Genomic DNA, 24,305 nt, shown 5'->3' with positions numbered 1-24,305 from the left:
GGGTCTCACATCCCACTAGAGTTTAAGGAAAGTGCATCTAGTATAACACTGGGCCTCTGCAGACTTCTCAATTGGCCAGGTCAGGAAAGGGGAAGTGTGCCATGAGAGGGAACGGCCGAACAGGGGAGAGACCTAAGTGATGTAGTCTCACAGAGCCCTCAGAGAAAGGGGGCCTGGTCATGTGGGCCTCTGTGAGCAAAGGTGACACCCTCCAACATGAATCAGGTGGCACACACATTCCGTGTCCTCAAGACACTACTGAAGCCAGAAGGGCAATTTATTTAAATATAAAGCTGAACAGCAACTGCTGTAAACTGTGAAAGATCAGTGTCCAAGATCCCAAGGAGGGGCTTCATGACCACTTCTAAATAGGATCACAAGAAAGCAAAGGCCACAGAACTGCCCTGAGCCCAACCCCTCATCAAACACTGTGCGAGGCATGGAGGCCTGTCCCCTGCCAACGCAGCAGCTGTGACGCAGCTGCGCCCCAAGGCCGGTGCTCTGCTGTGGTACTGCTGGTCACACAGGAGACGTGAGGACCCAGTTGGTGACACACACAGCCTCCACGGACTGAGCAGCAGAAGTAACTCTAGGGCTAGCTAGGATACCATCAGCCAGGCCTGGTGAAGAGCGACAACCGCACCAGGCCCCAGAGAGCAGGGCACATGGGCGTGCTCCCCAGAGGGGCCGCCACCACAGCTGCCAGGCACTTCTGCATCCTGGACTGTGGAGAAGGCCTAGTGGGGTAGGTTTCCTAGTCCCATGCTGCAAAGCTGCCCAATGACCAGGCACTCACACACTCAGCATTCCCCTCACAGGTCACCAGGCCACCGTCACTTTCCTCTCTAACCCCGCCCTCTCCAGCCCTCGCTACTCCCAGTCCACTCCTGAAACACAACTCTGCTCTGGCCTTTGTTACTTGGAGAGAGAATAGCTGAGGCAGATGGAAACGCAGTAGGGGCAGGTTCAGAATTCAGGACAAAAGTCCCAGTGAGAGACACAGGCTTAGGGGACATATGCTAGGGAAAGTCAACAAAGTGAAACATTCTTTCAGGAAAGCATTTCAAAGACATGGGAGGGGCCGGGCATGGTGGCTCATGCCTGTAATCCCAGCACTTTGGGAGGCTGAGGTGGGCAGACTGCTTAAGCCCAGCAGTTCAAAACCAGCCTGAGCAACATAGTGAAACCCTGTCTCTATAAAAAATGCAAAAATTAGCTGGGCATGGTGGTGGATGCCTGTGGGCTCAGCTACCCTGGAGACTGAGGTGGGAGGATCACTTGAGCAGGAGCCTGAGGTTGCAGTGAGCCATGATCACACCACTGCACTCCAGTCTGGGTGACAGAGAGGGACCCTGTCTCAAAAAACAAAAGACATGGGAGGGATTAGAGGGTCAAAGGCAAGAAAGTGGCAGAGAGTGCAAAAGAGGCCACTTGGCCTGGCAGCCACGCCCACAACCCCACTGCCCGACGCCTTCCAAGAGGTGAAGAAGGAACAGACGGCACTGGCACTGTTCCCGTTTCTCACAGGGAAGCAGCTCCCCACGGGGGCCGTAGAAAGTGCAGACCTTGGCGCCGGCTGTGCTGTCTGACCATGTGCGCCTTCATGCTGTGCTTGGAGGTGAAGAGTCTGTTGCAGGTAGAGACTGGGCAACGGCTTTTCGGAGCACCCACATCCTGCACGTGTTTCTTAGAGTGAATGTACAGACTGCTACGAGCAGAGAACCTCGCGCAACATCCTGGAACAAAAAGAGTAATGAGTGTGAAACCTGAGGATCACCAAGCAACCAGGAACAAGTGACACTTCCTCATCAGATCAGAACCACCAGACCTGCATTTTGCACCCTGGCTACTGGCAAGGACAGAGACCAAATATCTCTAGGAGTAGCATCACAAGCAATTCAAGTCAAAAGCAAACTATTTTTAAAAAGCAAGAGATACAGTGAAACCCGTAGGGAGATTTGAAGTCCTACCTCAGCTATGCCTAAGCAACCTCTGTGCCTGTTTCTTTACCCACTACATGGAGATGTTGGGAAGATTAAGTCAAATTAAGTATTAACTGCTTAAATATTCAGTTGCAAACAATTTATTCTAGTCACCTCGATTAAGCTATTACCTAAAAAATGTAATCCTAGGATGACATTTAGAGCTGGAAACTATCTCGACAGATCACCAAAGCCAGTCCTTTCACTTTCCCACTGAGACACTGGATGCCCAGGGAGACTGAGCGGGTGTCCTGGAGCCCAGAGCTGGCATCTCCTTGCTTCCACTCCCAATCCACTTATGTCTCTGATCTGCACACAGGCATCAGAGGAAAAACAAGACACATTCAAAGTTACAGTCACTTCCCCTCCGTGCCCTGGCTTTCCACTACGCTGGAGCTCTTCCCCATATGGACACAGGAAGGAGACATGGAGCGCTTGGCGGTCAGAGGCCTGTGACCTGGTAGGGGCAAGTAGAACAGCCAGTTGCTGCAACAAAGGGCAGAACGAAGTCAGTGCCAACACTGAAGCATGCGAGCAGCAGAGGAAACCACACACCTCCCGAGAAGGCAGAAGAGTGGTCTCAGGAGTATGCAGCATTTGAGGTGACTGGGCCACCCTGCAGCAGAGCAGATGGTGCTCTTGCCGCAGGAGCTGCCCAGCCAAGGCATGGGGGCATGAAGGGCAGCAGTGCAGGCACCCCAGCCTGGGTTCCAGTTCAGCCTCTTACCAGCAGTGTGGCCTTAGACAAAATTATTTACCTTTTGCAGGCCTCCTTTTTCTGTTCTGTGAAACGGGAGTGACATCTACCTCACAGGGGTGCTGAGGGCCCAATAAAGCCATACCTGCCTACAGAGCCTCTGCACGGGCCTAAGCAAGTGGAGCGAGCAACGATGCACTCGCGGCACCTTCTCAAGACAGTGGGGCGGTACTGCCAGAGGCCAGCGCCTGGAGGAGGGATATTTTAAGGAAAGAGCCTATGAAGATAGGATACGGCCAGATGAGTAAGGGCCTTGGATGCCTGTGAATGTAGTTTTCAACTACATTTTTCATTTTCTAACACAGCTGCAAACTCGTTTCCAGGTCAGGCTCATCAAGACCATCTGGGAAACACAGGAGACAGTCCGACGGCCCAGGCCTGCCCTGTAAGCGCACAATTTCCTCCACATGCCCTGCTCACCACGGTACACAGGGTACCCTGGAACCCCCTTTCCCAGCTGGGGGTCCTGAGCATGGATTTCTAGAGACAGGACACAGAGCAGAGGCTCTGAGCACATCTTCTGTCAAATGCCTTCCTGATGGCAGGGCCACACTACAACAGGACCCTTGCACACTCTTGCCAGCACTGGGTTTCCATTTTTTAAAGTATTTGCTAATTCCATAGGCAAAAAATATATTTCATTTTGGTTTGTATTTCCTGCGACAACCAGGAATGTAATCATTTCTCCATGTGTACTAACTGCTGGCTTTTCCAAATTCTGCCCGTATATTGAGATCTGTGTCCATTCTTTACAAATCCAAGCTGCAACTAGGGAGAGGCAGAAGCAGCCATCACTGACACACCTGTCTGCAAAGCTGCATTCAGAGGACAGTGACGCGCTCACATGGACGGCCAGGCAAGCACGAGGCTCAGTAACACGAGACACAGGCCCCAGCACACATAGCCCCAAGGCCACAACGGATGCCACCCAACACCTGCCCTCAGACATACTTCTGGTCTGTGGCCTTGTCCTTTCCTCCTCCTCCTGTTACTATAAAAAAGGTAGTTTTGCCTTCTACTTTTTATTACAGAACAGTTCAAACATCTACCAAAGTGGAAAAAATGGTGTCATCAGCCCCAACTATTGCCCAACCCCAAGAATGATCAACTCTCAGTCCAGCTGAGAAGAGGTTCTGGGCTCCTCCCACCAGCTCCAACTCCAACTCCACGTGCTGCCCATACACCACGTAGGGAGTGCCCCCTTTCTCTCCCAGCACAACACCTAGACTTGCTGGAAGAAACAGAGCTCTACAGAAACAAATGCCCTGTCCTCCACGGCCAACTCCCACCTCTCCCCTTTCCCCAGTCACCTCTGGCAGAAGTGTCAGCACAAACCATCCCCGTCTCCTACTCAGGCCACCTCTCAGGGCACCGGAACAGGGCCTGAGTGACCCAAGGAACCTCACCCATCAACACACCAAGACAACCCCGCAGGTGGCACCGAGGCATGTGTTCCCTGGTCCTGGCTCACCCTAGCACTCCAGGTGACCCCCACTTCCACACATCCCCTCTCACCTCAGCACCACCCCCACTGTGCTCTTGCTGGTCCTGCCAGTATCCGTCTGAGCCACTCCACCAGAATCTGGGGCAGCCCCAGGGCTCTGTCCTAGGTCCTTTTTAAGAAAATCTAACAGCAATCATAACAACGACCATAACTGACATATATACCGATGTTTTCCATATGCACTAAACTTAGTAACCAATCCAGCCTTCTCAACAACCCTGGGAGGTTTTATTCACTTTACAGATGAGGAAGAGGCACAGAGAGCTTCAAGTGTTTGTCCGCGGTCCCAGACCTACTTACGTGGCAAACCTGGGACTCGAATCCAGACAGTCTGACTCCAGAATTAAGGCTTTTGATCAACTACACTACCCTGACTCTCCTCCATTTATACTCCTCTTCGAGAATTTCATCCACTTTTGTGGCTTAAATGATGATTCGGGTGCTGTCTGCTTCGCTCCCTGCTTGGCCTGCTCTCCCCAGCACCAGTGGCACATCCCCTGCCCTCTGCGCATTAGATGCACAAAGCTACCAAAAACACAACATGTCCAAACAAAACTCTGCTTCCGCCAAATCCACTCAGCTGACACACTGACATCAACTAAAATCCAAATCCATCACCATATACTGTGACTTCTAACTCCCACCTCTGCTATTGATGCCCCTTTCTCTTTTCCCACTGTTAAGGCCCCCATCCAGGCCATCCCACCTCCCCACACCCCTGGCTGCTTTCAGTCCTGAAGCCAGACTAAGCCACACCTCAAACATGATCACATCATACGCTCACCCAAGCACTCAAGCCTGCCACTCCTGGCCCTGAGAGGCTCTCCCAGGCCACTCCGTCTCCAACACCCACACGCACGTGTCTGGTGCTCTTCCCCCTTCTTCAGCTGACTGCGAGGCTGTTCTCACCCCGGTCTGGGGAAACTCTCTGTGCCCCTGCAGCACCCTACATGTTACCTGTTCCCCTGTCTGCACCTCCAGCTGAAACTCTGACGGAAAGAGGAACTGTTTCTCAGTTACACCACTTGCATATATGTTTATTACGTTCTAAGAGCTAGGCTCAGCTTTAAATGGGTCTTTATTATTCTCTCTTCCAGATAAGGAAACCAAGGCCCAGAGAAGCAGCTTGCCTGAGGCCACCACTTTAGGGAGCGGTAGAACCAGACTTTGAATCCATGACCACCCGACGTGCCCTGGCTCACTGCCTCCCAGTGCACCTGCAGAACTAGAGTAGGGCCAGCACGCACAAGTCACGCACAGGTCACGCAGCCAATTTCTGGCAAATGAACTGAGCCTTCAGTTGTTTTAAAGGAAAAAACCACTCTACTATCCCTTTTAAAAAGTCAGGTTGGGTGTGGTGGCTCACACCTGTAATCCCAGCACTCTGAGAGGCCAAAATGGGTGGATCACTTGATGTCAGGAGTTTGAGACCAGCCTGGCCAACATGGTGAAACCCTGTCTCTACTAAAAACATAAAAATCAGCCAAGCGTGGTGGCGCATGCCTGTGGTCCCAGCTACTCAGGAGGCTGAGGCATGAGAATTGCTTAAACCTGGGAGGCAGAGGTTGCAATGAGCCAAGATCGCGCCATTGCACTCCACCCTGGGTGACAGAGCAAGACTGTCTCAAAAATTAAACAAAAAAAAAAGTCAGTCTAGCTTTATTGCTCTCCAATTACAAAATGATTGGAGCGACAATTCAAACGTGATCTCAAAAGTACCTACCATTTACTGAGTCCGAGCTCCATGCCAGATGGATAAACAGGCATTTTCCACATTTCACCTAATCCTCACGACCACCAAATTAAACAGGTAACTTAACTAGAGCCACATATCTAGTGAGGATCAGGGCCATGAGTCAAACTGCATCTGATTCTCAAGTCACTGCTCCCAAAATAGTACAATTAACTCAATGAGGTAAGTAAACATAATGCTGCAACTTATATTGAGTCAGTCTTTAAGCAGCTAACATTTACCTTTAAACAATGGAAACTTAACAAGATAAATGTTGGCATGGTACTTAGTTTACTGCTCAAAGCAATGTTTTAAAATCTACCTTCCACAGGACACTCGAACGGCTTTGTGCCTAGGTGGGTTATGCTGTGGCCTTTCAGATGCTCTGCTCTGGTGAATGATTTTCCACAGCCTTCGACAGGGCAGGTAAACCTCCGGTCATCGTCATGTTTCCTGCCAGACAGAAAAATAAAGGAGCTGTGATTCCTCACACAACTCACCATGATTCTTTAAAATTCTACAAAATATACCAAAATACAAACTTTGCATTTACAAAAATGATCAGTACATTTCGGAAAATCTTAATTCTGTCTTTAATCCATGTGAGCAGATTTGCAATTTAGCTACCTCATAAATATTCTACTTTAATGACTAAGCGGACCCCAGAGTCACACATCAAACAATTAATGCTACTTCAATCTAATATAAGCTAATCTAAGAACAGTGGAGTCCCAAATGTATTGATGAAGGTGTTTCTATTGTTTAGAAACCCCCATGATCAACAAGCTTTCCGAGCGACAGAGGACCATGAGAAATGTGCACAGACCATCAGCTGCAATGCCAAAAGGACTCTCTTAAGCCAACTTGTAAAGACTGTGTCTTTTCCTAGGTGACATTTTTATATTAAATCCTCAGAGCCCAGCTGTGCAAGTACAGAAAAACTATCGAATCTCTCCTAGTCTCACTGTAAAACAGGGAGAATAAGAACGTTAGCTTTGAGGTTGTTGGGAAGGTAGAAGACACACATGTAAAGTGCTGAGTGTCACCTGGACACAGTCTCCAGGGTTGTCATTACCATCATGAAAACTTGTAATTACATGAAGAAAGCTTATTCTACAATGTTAAGTTAAAAAAAAAAAAACTGGAATTTTTTTTTTTTAAGAACAGAGTATGCCAATTAAGTTTTTTTGAAAAAAAGTACACATAGAAAAAACTGTCTTCAGGTGATGAGATTCTGAGCAATTTTCTTTTTACAGTTTTCTGAATTTTCCAAATCATCAACACTGAGCTCCTTTTTTTACAACTTAAAAAATGTCTACAGATATTTCATTCATTGGTTTCTGCTGCTGACAAACCACTCATTTTCAAATCTGATAATGCAAACAAAATGTAAGGATTACCTTCTGTGCCTTAGAAGTTTGGACATGCTGGTGAAGGTCCAGCCACAGCTGTCAGAGTCACAAATAAATGGTCTTTCACCTTATAAAAGAAAAAAATTATACAGCATAAAATTTACAACTCCAACAGCTACGATGAAGACAATCTTGGGTCCAAATGCTGTGCGTTCCCTAGCTCATTACCTGTATGGCTCCGCAGGTGAATTTTCAGCCGACAGGCTTTATCATACTGCTTGCTGCACCCAGGAAAGGAGCAGGAAAAGAGCTCTTGTTCCCTGAAGTGGGCTCGGTTATGGGAAAACAGGGCACTCACTGTGATAAATGTCTTCTCACAGCCTGAACAAGGAAAACACAAACCCTGCTCAAAGTGTGGCGAAAATTATACAACATAGCTAATGCTAGTCACACCCACCAGACACTGTTCACACTGAAGCAGACAAGGGAAAACATGACTCAGAAGCACTCTCTAAAAAGGGATGACCATTAATGCTTGGCTTTGTGATCACCACAGGAAGGCAGCTAATGGCAGCCAATAGGCACACGCCGGCCACCTGTTGCAACATGACTTGGAGATGAAGCAAACCGATAAAGAGAAAGTTCTCCGTTCACAGCCATCTACTGGCCGGCTCCGGAGCACTGATCCTGCACACAGGCTGAGACCCAAGAACCCTATGAGAGAAATCAAATACTAAGGAACAAGATTTTCTCTGGTAGGGTTGATCTTTGAAAGGCTACAAATCATCCTACTAGCCAGGATTTTTCACCCCTTGGGGGTGATGCTGCATCCTCTACATATCCAAATCTCCTACCTGACACCCTCCAACTGCCAGCCCTGTCCCTTGCTATTTGGATTCTTTTTCCTTTTGCCATTTCCTTAGGTTCCCTGCTTTGTAATCTTCACCTCAATCCTAACCCCCGGCCAAAGCAGCTAAGCCTCAACAATTCCACAGCAATGCTTTTCCGACAGAAATATTCAGGGCTCCAACAAGGTGGAAAATACGAGGCTGCAGGATGTTTAACAGGGGTCTTTGCTGCAGCTCTTCTTGGAGCCTTTAACGAGATACCATCATGCCTATGAACTGCCACACAGATGTACATGGCATAGCACTGTCCAAAAGTATCAGCCCAAAGAACCCTACTTTCCCCAGCAACATCTAACCCAGAAATGCTGATCTTTGGCCTCAATCTGGTCCCAAAATACCCCCAGGGTATTTTGGGCTTTGGTGTGTTCACACACTTGGTCATGTAAATCTGAACACAGACTCTCTCTGCCTTGGCAAGAACACCCCACACACCCATAGATAATTACATCCTTTGGTTCTCCCTCTGCAATCTCACCTGCTAGAGACCCTCATCATTCCCACTCCCTGGCTCAGGCCTTCAGAAAACTCAGTCTGGGCCCTTTGATGATGCTTCACTGGTCCTGCTCCTGCTTCTAACCATCTAATCTCATCTAACCATCTAATTTCATCTCAACACAAGAAGCCTCATGGATCAGCCCACACAAAACCCTCAAGGGACCTCATGCCTGGAAGCAGGTGGGATCCCTGACCTTCCCAGTGTCATACACAGAATGATACTCTTTTAGCAGGGAAACGGTCTACAGCCACCATCAGATTCCCAAGAGTATGACTGAAAAAGGCTTTGAGCTAGTGGCCTCAAGCCACCTTCTCTCTGAAGAGGAATGCGCAACACAGTCCACAGGCATATGCGAGGGAAAAAAATAATAAAACCCGTTCATAATTCTCATCTCATCCTTTCAAAATTCTTGTTTGAGGACATTATAAGGAGAGCCGTGTGCATATACAGGTTAGGGGCATGCTAGGCACACATTCCAGTTTCTGTTTGAATGACCGGTCCTTCCTCCTGGGCCCTCACCACAGACCACAATCCCCACCTGGGCTCTGCCATCCAGCCGACCCCATTCTTCTGCCTTTCCAGGCAGGAATCCTTTCTTGCCCTTCTGGAGGAACCCTGTCCCTGTGAAAGCAGGGAAAGCTGCCCATCCTGGTGAAGAGCTCACTGTGTTGGAGTACTACATTCCCAACAACTGCAGGTCAACACAGTGGAGAAAGAACCAGCAGTGAACTTTTTTTTTTTTTTTTTTTTTTTTTTTGAGACGGAGTCTCGCTCTGTCGCCCAGGCTGGAATGCAGTGGCGCGATCTCGGCTCACTGCAAGCTCCGTCTCTGGGGTTCACACCATTCTCCTGCCTCAGCCTCCCGAGTAGCTGGGACTACAGGCGCCAGCCACCACGCCCGGCTAATTTTTTGTAGTTTTAATAGAGACGGGGTTTCACCGTGTTAGCCAGGATGGTCTCGATCTCCTGACCTCGTAATCTGCCCGCCTCGGCCTCCCAAAGTGCTGGGATTACAGGCGTGAGCCATCGCGCCCAGCCACCAGCAGTGGACTTTATCCACAAGGCTCGGCCTCTGTCTCTTCATCTGTAAAAGAGGACAGTTTTTAACCTTCACAGACGGCTAATTTTTAAAACCTCACAAAACTGTGAGGTTCAACGGAAATCAAAGTGCAAAAGGCAAAAAAAGCCACGATGTGCGCACACCTGTGGCTATCCTCCTAGCGTGTTAAGGTCCTGAATCTGGCCACATTCATCTCTGCTCCTCCAGCACGGAGTGTGCACCCCGTAAATAAATGACGAGACTGAGGAAAATAAAGACCTGACACATAGCTCCGTGCCACTCTGTGAAGATGCGCTGCCGCTTTCATCAAGCGCAAGCAGGTTAAGGATATCTGTTGCCGCCACCTTTGGGAAGCGCAGCTGTGGTGATCTGCGCTCCCTGCCATCGGAATCCCTGCGGCAGGGCAGGGCCAAGATCTCAAATCGAATGACATGGAAGGAACTAGAACACAAATCCCGAAGAGCCTGCGTCCCCGGCTTGCTAAGGTCTGGCAGGCCCCTCTGTGGGGCGGACGTGGCACCCCGGACCTGCCTGCAACACCGCGCGGCCCGCCCGCCCCCGAGCGCGCGGTTACCGGGAAAGTCACACTTGTAAGGGCGCTCGGGCTCGAAGTGGCTGCGCTGGTGGGAGCTGAGCTTGGCGTGCGTGGGGAAGCGCTCGGCGCACACCTCGCACTTGAACAGGCTCTCCTGCTCGTGGCCCTTCATGTGCGCCTTGAGGTTATAGACCGTAGTGAACTTCTTGCCACAGCTGCCCACTGGACAACCGAAGGGCCGCAGCTTGTCGTGCGACTGCAGGTGCCGCTTGAGCTTGTATGACGTTGTGAAGGCCCAGCCGCAGCCCTCCAGCGGGCACTTGAAGGGCCGCCGGCCCTGACCGCCGCCGTGCGTGAGCAGGTGCACCTTGAGCTGGTGCTTCTTGGCGAAGGCCAGCGCGCACTGCGGCTCGGGGCAGCGGTAGCCAGGCGTGCTGGGGCCGGAGACCTGGGGCGCGCGGCGGGGAGCGGCGGCGCCCGCGGCTGCGGGGCCGGGAGGCGCAGACAGCGCGAGGACGCCGCGGTCGAGGCGCACCAGCAGGTCTTGGCTGCTGATGGTGACGGCGCCCGCCGGGGCTACGCCAGGGCCGGGGGCGGCGGCCGGGCCGCTGGGGCCCTGCTCGGGGCGGCTCGCCAGGTTGGCACGGGAGCCAGGCTCGGCCTCCTGTGATCCGGCAGCCTCGGCGGCGCCGCCGCCGTGCGGCACTTCCAGCAGCACCAAGAAAGAGTCGCCGTCGCTGTCGTCCTCGGCGGGCGGCGGGCTCGGCCCGGAGGCCTCCCCGGGCCGCGCCCCGGGCCCGCCATCTTCAGGGCCCCGCACCAGTAGCAGGCGGCGGCGCGCGGGGCTCGGGCCGAGCGGCGCTGGGGCTCGGCGGAGCGGGCCGGGGCCGCCGCCATGTTGCCCTCCGCGCGCAGTCGGGGCGGGGAGCAGCGCCGGGAGGTCCATCTTGGTCCCAGCGACGGCGTCGGAGCCGCTTCGGACGCAGAGCGGCCCGCGCCCCGCGCCCCGCCCAGGTGTGCGTGCGCCGCCCCGGGACGCGATCCGCGCCAAGACCCGGCGTAGAGTCCGGCTCGGAACCGCGCGTGCGCGGACGCCGCCGGGCGATGCGCGAGGCCTGCTGGGCCGACGTGACGTGGGGCTGGGCTGCGGGGCGCCGGAGGCGGAGGCGGGGGCGGGGTGCCGGGACCGACTAGGGCGGGGCACGGGGTCGGGGGGCGGAGCGCCGGCACCTACGAGAGCGAGGGGCGGGGCGCGGGACCGACAGGGACCGGGTGAAGCTCCCAATGCTGAGCGCTTCCTTCTCCTTCCCGCTGGCGTGGAAGACGAGGCTTGTCTTGACTTCGAATCATAGTAATATTTCAGACACTTAACAGGCAACCTCTCGTAAGCATTGACCGCATCCCAGGGGCTGTACCTGTCTGAGCCGATTAAGCGTGCGCGGTCACCCAGGGGTGAGGAAACAGGGACGGCGAGCTCGAGTCACACAGTCGGCAGCCAGCAGATCCAGGATTCGAACTTGTCCAACAGGCTGGACGCCTACCCCCAGCTCACTTAAGTGCAAGCCCGCCTGCCGCCGCTGGCGCACAGACCTCGTTTGCTTTGGCCCAGGTCCTTGCTTGGCACACGGGGCCTCCCTGATAGGCAGGACCCCTGCCTGTATTTCCAACTGTATTTCCTACTAAACTTGGCACAACCTCACTCTGCAACAGCTTAATTACTTACTGTTGCCGGTCCTAACCCTCCCCCACCTCACCGTACAGCTCCGCATTCAATTTGGACTCCTCCACTTCAACCTCACCACCACTCAGATCCAAACCCGCACTTTATTCCTGGGTGCTTGAAAAATAACTACTAGCTGGTCATCGGTCTCCCTCCGCTCCACTCGCTCCCATCCACGGGGCACCGTTTTATGATCTAAAAATTGCACATCAAATTATGCTCACCCCCACCTTGCTCCAGAAGGTGCCTATGGCCTTGCTAGTCTACCCTCCCCTACCTGTTTGCCCTCACTTCCCGCCACTCTCCCGCTGCCCCCCACCCCTCCCCCGCACCCCACCTCTTTTTCCCAGTTCATCCAGCAAGCCAAGCTGGTTCCAGCCTCAGAGACGTGGCGCAGCTGATCTCTGATTCCTCCGGGAGGACTCTGCGGCCCTTCTGATCCAAAGCACATGCTTACCCAGTCCTGTATTCCCACCTCTGTCTGATCTGTTTGCTCTTAGAGCTCTCATCACCCGTTGTTTTGTGAGTTCCTTCCCTGCTCCTTCACTGTCTCTCCCTCTCTGGAATGTAGGCGCCTGGAGCCCAGGAACTGTGTCCTACTCACTGTGTGTGCCCAGGAAGACTCTTGGTGCATATTTGTTAAATACATGAATGCTTTATTATTAAGAGTATTTTTTTAAAGTAACACAAATTATAATATTAAAAAGAATAGGATACATCTATATATCTACTATATATATCAGTTTATGCCAAAAACATATTGTTCCTAGACCATTCAGTGGAGGAAAGAATAGTCATTTCAACAATGGCGGCACTGGGACAACTGGATCTCCACATGCAAAAGAACCAATTTGGACCTGTATCTCTCATCAGAGGCAAAAATTAACTCAAATTAGAGCAAAAGCCTACAAGTAAGACATAAAACTATTTGAAGAAAAATAGGTGTAAATCTATGTGACCCTGGATTAGAGAATAGTTCTTAGATATAATATTGAAAGCACAAGAAAGAAAAATAGATAAGTTGGACCTCATCAAAATTGAAAACTTACTCAGGTAAAAGGACACCAATAAGACGGTGAAAAGACAACTCAGAATGGGAGAAGAGTGTGCAAATCGAATATCTGATAAGGATCTACTATCTGGAATATATAAAGAACTCTTAACTCAGCAAGAAGACAAACAGTCCACTTTTTTAAAAGGCAAAGGTTTGAATAGACATATTTCTCCAAGGAAGATAATACAAACAGCCAATAAGCAAATAAAAAGAGGCTCAACATCATGAATCATTAGGGAAAGGCAAATCAAAACACAGTGAGATACAACTTCACACCTACTCAAATAGTGGTAATTTTTTAAAAAGAGGATATAGAAAAATTGGAACCCTCACATATGGCTGGTGGGAATGTATAATGGTGTGGTGTGGAAAACAGTTTGGCAATTCTGCAGAAAGCTAAACATAATCTCCACGTGACCCAGCAAGTCCATCTCTGTGTTGCTGAGACTGGAGTGTGGTGGCTATTCACAGGTGCAGTCATAGCGCAACCTCCAACTGGCTTCAAGCAGTCCTTCCGGGTCAGCCTCCCAATTAACTGGACTACAGGCATATGCCACCATGCCCAGCTTGTTGCACAGCATTGATTATGCCACATTCTCGTGATCAAAGTAAGTCATAAGACACTGCAGACCCAGGCAAGGGGAACTTGTACTCCACCTCTCGATGGGAGGTGCTGGAAAGAATTTGCAGCCATTTTTAAACTATCATAACTTCTCTGTGCCTCAGTTTCCTCATGGGTAAAATGAAGAGGACTGAGAAAGAAAAAGGGCAGCCCCTGCCATCCAGAAACTGGCCGGGTGCTACAGCTGGGCCACTCTGTTTTGTAAGACTTGAACCATCACGCAGAAAACCAACCTAGGCCAAGGTCACTGAAACACAATGACATGAGACAAAGCAAGCCCACTTCATGATGGGTCTCCACCCAGATAAAGCGAGGTCACTTGCTGTGCCATTTACAAGATACCCAGCACCCCTCTCTCAGCTAATGTGAGTGACCGCCGCTTTTGTACCCCTGACAGCCTGTCTATCTGTGTGCTCCCCTCTCTATACATAGGATTTAGTCAGAAACCTAGTCATGGTGTTGACCCGATTTCTGGTAAGAGCCAATCCAGAGCAAATCCCCGCTTCCTAAGACTCCCCCACCCAACCAAAGCTCAAATCTGATACTAGGTTGTTTCTAATGCCTTCTGCTGAGACACCCTGAAAGGAGCAACAGGACTCCTGGCGAGGGTCAGACGCGCCACTTCACCAGGTGGGCTTGAGTCAGCTCAATGTTGTCATTCAGTGGGGCTCAGGCAGAGACTTGAACTTGGTAGTCTCAAAGGAGTGCCCCAAATTACAAGGACCACAGAGACTGTGCCTTGGCCAGCCAGACCTGTACTCTCCAGGCTGTGTGGAAAGGATTTTGGAGAAGCCAGGGGAAGGGACGCAGATGACACATGCATGCACGCTCAGATTTATTTGTGTCTGGGGAGAAATCCCATCAGCCCAGGTATCGCTGGATGTCCAGAACCACATGATGGGCTAAAAGGCATCATGTGGATCTTGAGATTGCTAACAGAGAAGTGTCCAGGATTCCCAAATTTTGATGGGAGTGGGGATGAGGTTCACGGGAAGCAAAAGAGCATCTCTTTGTCAAAGGTCACAAGTTCAAATCCCAGCAGAGGTCATACAAGTCACACAAATGTGGGAGACAGGCAGGCACAGGAAACACAGAAGCTCATGCCAAGGGACAAACAGCACACACGCTCCGCCTCACCATGGGGTCTGTAGGGACTGGAAGGGACTGTGGCCAAGTGCAGAGAGCTAGGCCAGCCCAGAGGGGCCCCCAGTAGATCGCTGCCACAGAGGTGGTGAGAACATGGTGTTACCTTATATCTTGATTTTCAAAATGATTTTCAAAAAATAAGCTCTGGATTTCTCCCAATTTGTAAACATTGGTGACAAAGTCAGATTTTTTAAAAAACAGGACAGACCAAACCAAACACGACTGCAGTCTGAGTGTAGTGCTGTGCTCCTGTGGTCCCAGCTACTTGGGAGGCTAAGGCAGGAGGATCACTTCAGCCTGGGAGTTCAAGGCTACAGTGAGCCATGATTGCACCACTGCACTCCAGCCTGAGTGACAGAGCAAGATCCTATTTCTAAAAAATATATAAATAAAACATAACTGCAGGTCATGCCCAGCCCAAAGGCCCCTGTGTGGTTGTCTACTCTGGGAAAACTGGAATGGGAGAGTGCATCACTCAGCCAGGCCCTCCCTGGCTGACCTTGGCTTGCCAGCAAGGAAAGCATACAGTTCCCAGGGACCCTGGGTTTGCAGGGAGCAGGCGCTGCCCAGGGGGAGGACCCTAATGCTGTACTACAGGGCCTGAGCCTTTCTCACCTCCAACTGTTAAGGCAACTGAACCCTACACTCATCATGGCCAATGGGTTTCTCTTTTAATCATTTTGATGAAAACATTTGTAACTGGACTATACATCCTTGCCTTCTGAAAAAGAAGATGGCACTGGGCACATCCAAAGCCACGCTGTTCCGTCCATGGGCGACTACAGCTGTGGCCAGCTGCCCCAATTCCGCTGTGAGCCCCGTGGGAGTCAGCTGTCACTTCCCACTGCAGCAGCAGACAGCAGGTTGGCATGCAGGGGCCAAGGAAGTAGCTTGCTCCCTGGCATGGCTTGGTATGGAGCCCAGAGGGGGTCTGGGGTCTGTGTGCAGCTGGAAGCCACCAGAGCCCTGCCTGTCCTTCAAGAGGGAAGGTGCTGGATGGGGAAAGGGTGATGCCAGGGCCCTGTGGCCTGCTCTTAAGATGTTTGCATAGATCCATGCAGCAGGATGCTTTCATGGAGATGTGGGGACAGACGATGCATCCCTACACACTCTATCCTGTCTCTCTCACTATCTCTTTGTCTTTCTCTCTTTCTCTGTCTCTTCCTCTCTGTATCTCTCTCTTTCTCTGTCTCTTCCTCTCTCTCTCTCTGTGACTCTCTCTCTGTCTCTGCCTTTCTGTCTCTGCCCCTCTCTGTAACACTCTTCCCTCTCTGTCTCTGCCATGGGAGGATGCAGCGAGAAGTTGGCCTCACCAGGAATTACACCAGCTGGCACCTGGTCTTGGGCTTCCAGCCTGCAAATGTGTTTCATTTCTGTTGTTTGGGCCCTGGTGCCAGACATTATGTGGCAGCCGCCCTAGCTGACCAACCTGGTTGCTGTGTTTCCAGGCCCCACATCTTGGTTCTGGCAGGAAGAAGGGGCGAAGGCAAAAAGCAATCCCTCCGGATCTGTCCATTTTATTAGAAAAACGATGGCTCTCAAGAAGCCCTGCCCCACAGACCCCGCCCTCATCTCGTGGGCCAGGACTAGGCCAACAGTCCCTCCTCACAGCAAGGAAGGCTGGAGAATCAGGTGGTTTTTTTACCCTATATTGCTGCCCACACAGAACTAGGCTTTTGTCCACAAGGGAAAGGTGAGAATGGCTGCTGGGGAGGAGATGCGGAGTGCAGGGAGGGTGAGGACCAAGAACCCGGCTTGGTCCTGGAGAGGGCAGTGGCCTGCCCCCTCCAATCCACAGACATGTGGGGTGTCTGGTTTTCTGTGGCCCTCAGAGGCCCACCCCACAGGCTCTTTCTCATTTCTCTGTTTAGGATGAGTTATCTGTTCGTCTGCTGCATGCCCAGCTAAGGGAATGAGATTCATGAGCCCTGGCCCTGACAGAGGCCACTTCCCCCATCCCGGTGACCTCTCACGAGGCTCTGGACCCAGCCATTGCCGGGCTATGGGATTGGGCGGGGGTGCCAGACTCCAGCCTCAGGGGCCAACATGCTTCCTGAGGTCCCCTTTGCTGTACCCCTCAGGCTGTGCCGGCCTAGGGGGATGCCCCTGCTCTCTCATTTCTTCCCCAGTAAGTGATCATTTATCCTTAGGGCAGACCCGGCCTGCCCATCCCACCAGCCCACAGTGCAGCACACAGCTCTGTTGAACCCTTTATTTCCTGGTCTATCCTCCTTCACGAACTCCTCCAGGCCAGCAGCCCAGGGTGCCAAGGGTCCAGAAAGTGCTTGCACAGACAGCAGATGGGCAGCAGACAGACATGGAGGCTGGCAGGTGGCCAGGAGGCAGAGGGTGTGATCATCCCAGCCGGAGAGAGCTTGGCCAGTGTTCACCGCAGGGCCCCCGGGCAGGCTTGGGACTCGTCCCTAAATGGACATTGACAGCCTTCAGGGCTCCCATGCAAGTGGCATGCTCGTGGACAGAGAGCTGCATGTCTCTGGGCCTCAGGGGGCTGTCTGTAAAATGAAGCTGTGGTGGCACCCTGCACAGGGCACCATAAGGGCCGCGTGAGGATGTGCGAGAAGTGCAGGTGGTGTGGGTGTGCAGGAAGGGTGTGCGCCATGGCTGGGCAGGTGAGGATCGCCAGGGAGGAAAGGAGGCAGGGGCCGCGACTCCTGGCTCCCTCAGAGCTGCAGGGCCTGCTGGAGCACCCGCTCGTCCTCCACCTTGTGGGGCAGTGTCACCACCAAGCTGCTGTTCTCCTGCATGGTCTGGCAGATGATCTCATAGGCCTTCTGGTTCCCTGACCAGCAGCGCCGGGCCACCTAGGGCAAGGAGGGGGATAGCAGTCCATGTCAACATGACCGGCCTCCCCATGTGCGTCCTGGCTCCCACACTTGGGGCCTCTCTGCTTCGGGACCTCTGAGGCTGTCCGTGGGGACAGCTGCCCTTTTGTGTCTGCCCCATTTCCACGCCCAGCTTAGGCTCCCTGTCTGTGGCCCTCCTCTGGGATCTGCAACTGGCTGTCATCACACTCAGTCCTGCTCCCCCAGCTCCAAGAATGGCCTTGCCTCCCGAGTCCTCCGCAGCACCTCCCTCCCTTTTAGAATCCACCTCAGCCTGAGCTCTACCTTCACAATCTCCCTGCAGTCCTCTTTCTTCCCTCCACCTGGTCTCCCCTGGATGATGCCACGTCTCCTCCCCCATTCCCCCCTGCCATTCTTGCCACCCCTGCCCCCGCTGTCCACACAGTCCCCACACCTGCCCCCAACCCACTTTTCCATGCCACAGCCGGGGCATCTCCTAGAACAAAACCTCTTGCCCTGGGATGAAGACCTCCATCCCCAGCCCTGCCAGAAGCCCTGCAGCTCCTGGTGAGTTGGGGTGAGTCTCCTGCCAGCGCCCTCTCTGTCCTCATGCTCATGCTCCAGGCCCAGCCCAGGGGCTTTCAGTCACCCAAGCTGTCTGAACTCCCGCCTTTGCTCCAAGCCTCCCCTCATTCTCTGGGTCCCACCTGTCTTCCCATCATCACCTGACCTGACCTCCATTTGAGCTGATTCCCCCTTCCTGGCTTCTGTGCTGTGGTCATGAAAGGAATCCGGCCCCCGTCCCCACACCCAGGAGATGCTGTGTGACAGCAAACGTGGATGGGGGTCACCCAGCTGAAGGCCCTGCCTTCAGGAGGTGGTGAGGACTGGGCTGACTTACACCATTGGAGACATCCCAGCTGAGCATCAGCCTGGCTCTCCGCTCGGCCTCCGGGGTACCGTCCAGCACGAGGCCGAATCCCCCGTTGATCACCTCACCCCTGCAAGAGGCAGAGGAGTTTCCAGTTCACTCCTTGGGCCCAGCCCTGCACAGAGCAGGCAGAAGCCTATGTTTTGGAAGCATTGACTTGAGACGGCGTCAGGGTTGGGGCCGCCACACCGCCGGCCTCTGCAACCTGGTGGATGCATGTAGGCAAGCAGAGCAGCGTGGTCACCTGCTGCCTCTCTGCCCACTTGTGCCCCCTGTGCTGGGCCCGTCGGCCTCATGCCCACTTCTACCACCCATTGGAGGTCACCCCTTGATGGAAACCTCCTGGGCACCCCCGGTGGGCTGTAGCTGCCCCCTCACTGCATTCTCAGAGTGCTGCCCTATAAAGCACACTCCCCTTGGTGTGTCTTGTATTACTCAGTTCAGTCGTCACTCTTCCTGGTTTTATCTTTAAAAAAATATATTTTTTTAGAGATGGTATCTCACTATGCTGCTCAGGATGACCATGAAATCCTGGCCTGAAGCAATCCTCTTGCTTCGACCTCCCAAAATGCTGGGATTATAGATGTGGGCCACTGTGCCCCGCCTGATTTTATCCTTATGATCTTTATCTTCCTTATCTCTTCTTTCTGCTTGCCTCAAGTGTATGGTGGGGTCCTTCTGATTACTTAATCTGAAGGCTAAGTTCCTTTATTTTCAATATTTCTGATTTTCTAATTAATGCATTTCTCTCCCTCTAACAGTTTTTGATATGTTCTTGTTTCCATTTGTTTCCTAATAGATGAGTTGAACTTCATTAACTATGTTGAAGCTCTGCTGCTGCTTCATGCACGTGCACTGGGGACTTCATGCACGTGCACTGGAGCTGTTCCCCATCAGCCTGGGATGGCCTTCCCCATCCTCAGCCATCCACCGACGAGCTGCTGCCCTTGAAGGATCCAGCCTTGGCTCCTGCTCAGTCTTCTCAGCTTTCAGTCACACACAAGAAGCACCCTTAATTTTGTAAACGCCTATCATTGTGTTGTTGCAAACGTGTCCCTCCTGCCTCTTATTCCTCACTTGCAGTGTGTCTGTTCCTTTTTCTTCCAGCATGAAAAATGTGCATCTAGTTTCCCTTGTCTCAAATCCTTCAGGCCCATCCAGCTTTCCCTGCTTCTCTGCCCAGCCTGAATCCTATTGACCACAACCTCAGCCAGTTCTCACCAGGAAGCCAGTGAGAGGTGCCCTGTGCCCCTTGCAGCCACCTACACTCCCCATTCCTGGTCCCAGAAGCTGCACGCCTCCTGCAAGTGAGCCAGCTGTGCTGCCTACCACCCTGCACTTGCATCCCTGCACCTGGGCAGTCCGTGCCCTGCAGTGGGTTGCGCTCACACCTCCCACCAGCCTCCAGGTGGGAGGTGCTCCGAGTCGATCTAAGGTCATTACCATTCATGTCAGAGGAGCAACAGCCATGCCCAGGCCTGAGCACTCTCAGTGTCCCGCAGCTAGAGAGGCCACTTGGAGATTAGAACTACAGATTTTGTTTTAGAAGCCTGCATCCCAGAGGGTCAGAGACCAAGGCCGCTCAGCTTCAGGGGACCTTGGCAAACTGACCACAGAGTAACCCTGAACTTGCAGATCCCAGGAAAATGGGAATGCTAATACATTGCTACTAATGGTGAATTTGAGGTAACTCACAAATGATGTTGGAACAACTAACTATACCTTTGAGAAAAACATGAAAGTAGAAAAACATAAATGCCAGATATATTAAAGTGCATGACTCGATGAGTTAACATATATGAATAGTGTAGAAGGCCTTGCACATGTTACACTCTACAAGTGTTAGCTATTATCAGCTCATTTCCTCTTCACCCGTAGCCTACAAGGCAGTTACTATTATTATGCTTATTTTCTCATTGAGAAACAAAGGCACAGCAAGGCTACCCTGTGCAGGCAGATGGCCTGAGAACTGCTGTCAATCATGGCACTCCAGGGCTGTCCATAGGGGCATCATCCCCTGCACATGGGCAGAAGGCATGTGGGTGGGTGGGGGAGGGCTGTGTGCACAGACAGGGCCCTGGAAGCCCTGGCTACTCAGAGAGGTCCTCGGGGCAGAGGATCAGCATCACCAGGAGCTTGCTAGAAATGCTGAATCTCCATCCCACCCCACACTTGCTTTTTTTTTCTTTTTTCCCCTTTATTTTTTATTTTTTGGTAGAGAGCATGTCTCACTATGTTTCCCAGGCTTTACTCAAATCTCCTGGGCTCAAGCAATCCTCCTGCCTTAGCCTTCTGAGTAGCTGGGACTATAGGTGTGCACCACCAGGCCTGACTCAGACCTGGTGGTGCACGCCTATACAATAATCTGCATTTTAATGATATCTCCAGAGGATTTCTGTGCACATTCAAGTTTCAGATGCACTGTAAGACATTGTTTAGTGTGAAAAAGTGGCAGTATCTAGATATATAATAGATGGTGGATAGAACACAGCCATTTACCCCTGCCCCTCCCACATCTCACCAACAAAACTGCAGAGGAATTATTTAACCCACAAGGATGAGGAGAAAGGGACAGGAGAATGGGTGATGGGATTCTGAAAGCTGGAGGCAGGCATCAGAAAGCTCCAGCTCAGTGTGGCCATGGGAGGGACCGGCAGAACCCATCGGCACCCCGGGACCCAGGGAAACTCAGGAGCTGGTGGTCAGCACCAAGGGGCTCCGAAGGAGGGCAAGAGCAGAGGTAAAGTTGGAAACACCAGCTGGAAGCCTGCTCACCTGAGGTGGGCTCCCAGATGCCCACCCACCTGCTGCCTAGAGGCTGCCCGAGTGGGCCCTCAGTGGCCACTGGAACTGACCCTCTCATATGTGAGGCTGCAGCACCAACAGGGAGGCCTCACCCCTCTGACTGGGTCCTCCCAATAGGGAAAGGAGATCAGAAAAGTCTTTTCTGAGGTCCGACCAACCCAAGAACAAGAGCCTGGCTCTTGTCTTGATCTCTTGCACTCTGTGGCCCAGCCAGATGGCCCTGTCCTGCAGTCTGCTGTCCAAACGTCCACCTGAGCATGCAGGGCTGCAGCCAGCCAAGCAGTGCCCTGTTTAAACGTGAGCGCTGGGCAGATGGCACAAAGACAGATGGCAAACGGGCAATCAGGAAGAGGGGCTGCAGGAGACAGTGGCACAGAGGAGGCCAGAAACAACACACAGCTGTCACTGGTTGTCCTGGAGCGGAGCCAACAGACAAGTGGAAACACGGGAAGGTCAGTCCAGGAATGTGAGAGTGAACACACAGCCTGGAAACGGGGATCAATGCGCAGGAAGGAGAAACACTGCAGAGTTGCAGGGGGTGGGGCGTCCCCTTGGAGTAGCCACGGTGGGGATGGAATTGGGAGTGGCGTCCCTTTGGAGTAGCCATGGTTGGGGGATAGATATTTTTTCCGACAGGTTAGATTACGTACATGTGTAAGTGTGATGGGTCCCAGGATGAATTTGTGGCACTTTCCCAAAAGACCCCTCAAGGGCAGCAGGGTAAAAGGTTTTAGGTCCCAGTGTCTGGTCAGTCTGTGTTCCTGTCCACAGTCTGGGGGAAACCTTGGGAGAGCAACTTAGGAATTTGCAGGGAGCATTTCCCGTCTTGGGGAGCCCTGCCCTCAGGGCTGCCTGAATTCTGGCCCTGCTGTCCCTGCCCTAAGGCCCTCAGGGTGTGCACTCTTCCTCAGCCTGCCCAACCCCATCCATTCCTGCCTTTGGCTGTCTGTCAGCAATGATAATGGATCCTGGGGAACCTGGGGTCAGACCCCGGCTCCATCGCCAGCTCCGTGGCCCTGGGAAAACTGCTCAGACTCCTTCAGAGCCACTCTCCTCCCCTCCAGAAATGACTCAGGAAATTCTGTGCAGAAATGCCAGGTACCCAATGGCCAGGCAGCCCTTTACTGCCTGGAGCTTTCTACAGCCCCTGTGTCGGAAAGGACATGGCCTCAGTCACATTTTCCTCTAATTACAGCCACCTGACTGCTGCAGCGTGGAACTGCAGCCTCCAAGGACATGAGGCCAAGCCAGCCTGTCCGAATGCTCCGCCGGGACTTGGCTCTAGAGGGCAGGGGACCACCAGATCTGGCCAAAATAGGCTCAGAGGCCAGTTTGGAGATGGCCACTGGAGCCAGGCAGGGGGCGTTGTCCTCCCTCCGAAGCTGCAGCACCCCTAGCTGCTCCCCGCAGCCCAGAATCCAGCTTCAACCAGGAGCACAGACCTGGGTACCTTTTCTCATAGAGGCCAGCCGGGCAGGGGCAGAGCTGGGAGCCAAGGGGACAGGGGAACCGAGACCTGAGGTCTCCTGCCCCCAGCCCAACTGCCCTAGGAGCCTCGGCTGGGTTTTGCACTCTCAAGTGAGGTGGTCAGAGGAGGAACGAGAAGACCCTGGCCATGAAAGAACCGGGAATTCCATGGGAACACATGGAAACTGACACGCTGGAAACTGACCGCACACTGGAAACTGACATGAGGAGGGCAGCTGCCATTCTTGCAGAGCCTCTGTAAGAGGCCTCCAAGACCCATGCGGCAGGGGAGACCCAGAGATGTGGGGTGGCTAATGCAAGTCCTCTCCTGAAGTTCTGTCATCTGTCTCCGCTCACGCAAGGAACACATTTTCCACAAAGGTGCTGGCAGAGGAGGTGACCAGGTAGGTAGGGCCCAGGACTTCAGGAACCTCAGCCTGGCCCTGCCCCAAAGGAACCCCCAAAACTTCCACATCAGCCCACGCCCTGTCGTCTGAAACCTTCTTACCAGCCCACGCCCCCTCCGTTGTGAAGGGCGACCCAGGTGGCTCCACGACAGGCATCTCCCACGAAGTTCTGCACAGCCATGTCTGTGGAAATAGAGATGCCTCTGCTCATCACCCCCTGCACTGGGTTGGCACCCGGCTCAGTCAGGCCAGCCTCGGGTGGGGGCGTCAGCAGGCCCCGCTGGCTAAGCCAGCACTGCTCAGCTGGAAGGATGGGGCGGCAACTAGTCCCTAGGGACAGGGCCTCTCACAGCAGCAGTCATGTGTGCTGGCAGAGCTGGAGCTGGAGCGGGAGAAACTGACACATGCCTAGTTGTCCCATGGTGGCACTCTCCAGCACTGAGCACCAGGTAAAGCACTCCGGAAGCAGAGGGAACAAAAGAATTAAAAGGGATGTGGAACCAGTGTTAGTTCAGAGAAGTAGAGTGCCAAAGAGAGTCACTCGTACTCTTAAAAAGGGGGGCAGAGGAGCACACTGCAAATAATAGGCTTCCCTTGACCCCATTAGGGAACTGAGGTCCCAGGACAACCATCCAACCTGAAACCTGGGGACTGAGAGCATCTGCAGAGAGAAACAGAGCCCAAGCCGGTCACCTTATAAGTGTTCAACACATTGCTAAGGGACAGGCGCAGGCCAGCCTGAGACCGTGAGCCCCTGGGTGGACAGCGGTAAAGGCGTTTGCACCCTCTTGCAGGCTCTTCCCCCCGAAATCCCAATGGGTGCCAGAGAGAAGATCAGGGAGAACCCTAAGAATATCCCCCTCCTCTTGGTGCTGGGCTGTGAAGATGGGGAAGAGACCAGGAGCCAAAAAGGCAAGAAATGCAACTCTAGGATCTGGAAAGGTAAGGAAACAGGTGGCTGCCCACAGCCTGAAGGTCACCCACGTCCAGGGCACCCAGCTGGCCCGGTGTGCCTGGCACTCG

General features: G+C 52.8%; 2 protein-coding genes across 9 annotated transcripts in view; both read right to left on the bottom strand.

Annotated features, from left to right (window-relative positions):
* The window catches only part of ZXDC (ZXD family zinc finger C), a 38,394-nt gene extending 27,022 nt beyond the window's left edge, over positions 1–11,372 (bottom strand). For 3 of the 7 annotated variants that reach the window (XR_008523539.2, XR_010139122.1, XM_054551330.2), the window contains exons 1-5: positions 10,366–11,365; positions 7,556–7,708; positions 7,376–7,454; positions 6,298–6,428; positions 1,566–1,736 (exon numbers count right to left, since the gene is read on the bottom strand). Coding sequence is in view for 5 of the 7 variants with exons in the window: in XM_054551330.2 (XP_054407305.1) it covers positions 1,566–1,736; positions 6,298–6,428; positions 7,376–7,454; positions 7,556–7,708; positions 10,366–11,272 (1,441 nt within the window). In the remaining 2 variants the exon portion in view is untranslated. Of the gene's footprint in view, positions 1–1,565; positions 1,737–6,297; positions 6,429–7,375; positions 7,455–7,555; positions 7,709–10,365 lie in introns of all 7 variants that reach the window. The other 4 variants (XM_054551326.2, XM_024244645.3, XM_054551329.2 and 1 more) reach the window with 4 other exon arrangements.
* Positions 11,373–16,372: 5,000 nt separating this feature from the next.
* Positions 16,373–24,305, bottom strand: part of UROC1 (urocanate hydratase 1) — a 37,039-nt gene continuing 29,106 nt past the window's right edge. The window contains exons 18-20 of one of the 2 annotated variants that reach the window (XM_024244866.3): positions 23,384–23,465; positions 18,574–18,673; positions 16,373–17,690 (exon numbers count right to left, since the gene is read on the bottom strand). In XM_024244866.3, coding sequence (XP_024100634.3) covers positions 17,550–17,690; positions 18,574–18,673; positions 23,384–23,465 — 323 coding nt within the window. In that variant the 3' untranslated portion in view covers positions 16,373–17,549. The remainder of the gene's footprint in view (positions 17,691–18,573; positions 18,674–23,383; positions 23,466–24,305) is intronic. The other variant, XM_024244865.3, reaches the window with a different exon arrangement.

The sequence above is a fragment of the Pongo abelii genome, chromosome 2 (assembly GCF_028885655.2).
Source record: "Pongo abelii isolate AG06213 chromosome 2, NHGRI_mPonAbe1-v2.0_pri, whole genome shotgun sequence".
NCBI classification, from domain to species: domain Eukaryota; kingdom Metazoa; phylum Chordata; class Mammalia; order Primates; family Hominidae; genus Pongo; species Pongo abelii.
The sequence above is the reverse complement of the archived record's forward strand: the minus strand, read 5'-3'. Positions and strand labels throughout refer to the sequence as shown.